At 65.0% G+C, this 1175-nt stretch overlaps 1 protein-coding gene across 1 annotated transcript in view; it reads right to left on the bottom strand.

Moving 5' to 3' along the window:
- Positions 1-1175, bottom strand: part of PCSK4 (proprotein convertase subtilisin/kexin type 4) — a 6440-nt gene that overhangs the window by 3042 nt on the left and 2223 nt on the right. Inside the window, exons 5-9 of the mRNA XM_010844632.1 lie at positions 1132-1175; positions 971-1047; positions 786-874; positions 426-598; positions 116-332 (exon numbers count right to left, since the gene is read on the bottom strand). The exon at positions 1132-1175 is cut by the window's right edge and continues 2 nt beyond it. Of these exons, the coding sequence (XP_010842934.1) occupies positions 116-332; positions 426-598; positions 786-874; positions 971-1047; positions 1132-1175 (600 nt within the window). The remainder of the gene's footprint in view (positions 1-115; positions 333-425; positions 599-785; positions 875-970; positions 1048-1131) is intronic.

Below are 1175 nucleotides of genomic sequence, written 5' to 3'. Positions count from 1 at the left end.
GGAGGCCAGTTGGGGGACAGGAGGGAAGGTGAGAGACAGGCGGCTGGGTGGGGCAGGCAGAGGCAGGAGGCCTTGGGAGTCTGGCCGTGGGAGGGTGCAGGGGGTGGGGGAGCACTCACGATCTGGGGGTCCGTGGCTACACCGCTGCTGTAGGTGGTGGTGAGTGTGGAGGCGCAGGCCTCACTGTACCAGGGCACATGGCCCTGCTGGGTGGTGCTGCCCACTGAGAGCGTGTGGATGCTGTTGGTGTAGCCGTCGCAGTTACAGTTGTCATAGTGCAGGCCGCCATTGCCTGATGCCCAGATGAAAAGGGTGCCCAGCCCGCCTCGGCCCTGCAGGAAGGGACCAGCACAGAAGTGGGAGTTGGGGTGGGGCGGGAGCCTCACATGTAGGCCCCAGACCCGCCATGACTTGTACCCACTCACCTTGGTCACTCCACGCCTAAAGGCTTCTCGGGTGAGGATGCCTGGGCCGTCCACCGTGCGGCCGTCATCCTCGGGGCCCCAGCTGGCGCTGTAGATGTGGATGTGCTGTGGCTGCAGGCTCAGCGACTGGGCCTCAATCACGTCGGTGATGGTGCCATCCAGCATGCGCACACCTGCATGGGCAGCAGCTGCAGCCTCACTGGACACCCTGCCTGTGCCCCGTGCTCTCCCCGCCTGGGGGTGAAGGCGTCGACGATGGGGGGTGCTCAGTTCTCCTCCACCCTGGGCCTGGCACCCTGGCACCACCGTTCAGCAGCAAGGGCGTGAGGCTGGGAGGCTCCCCACCCCTAGTCTGAGTACCTCCAATGCGGGTGTTGTAGGCGACGCCCGCACCACAGAACCTGTTGTTTGCCATTGCCGCCACTTCCCCGGCACAGCGGGTCCCGTGCCTGGCACCAGGGCAGAGACAGGAGCCCATCACATCCTCCTGGCTCCTCGTAGGGAACCAGGGGCTGCCCCCACACCCCTGGGGATGCCAGGCTTACCGGTTCTCATCACTGGGTGTGTATCGAGGCTGGGGATCTGGGTCGTAGTCATTGAAGTCATAGCTGGCCAGGGGATCCTGGGGGAGGTAGGTGGAGACATGAGGGGGCTGCCACCAGCTGGAAGACCTGAGGCAGCCCCCACCCCATCCCTGCAGGCTCACGTAGTTGGCCCAGAGGTCTGGGTGGTCTTTCTCAATGCCGTCAT

The sequence above is a fragment of the Bison bison genome, unplaced genomic scaffold (genome assembly GCF_000754665.1).
Source record: "Bison bison bison isolate TAMUID 2011002044 unplaced genomic scaffold, Bison_UMD1.0 scf7180017864203, whole genome shotgun sequence".
NCBI lineage: Eukaryota > Metazoa > Chordata > Mammalia > Artiodactyla > Bovidae > Bison > Bison bison.
Note: the sequence above shows the minus strand (reverse complement) of the source record. Positions and strands in the feature narration are given on the sequence as shown.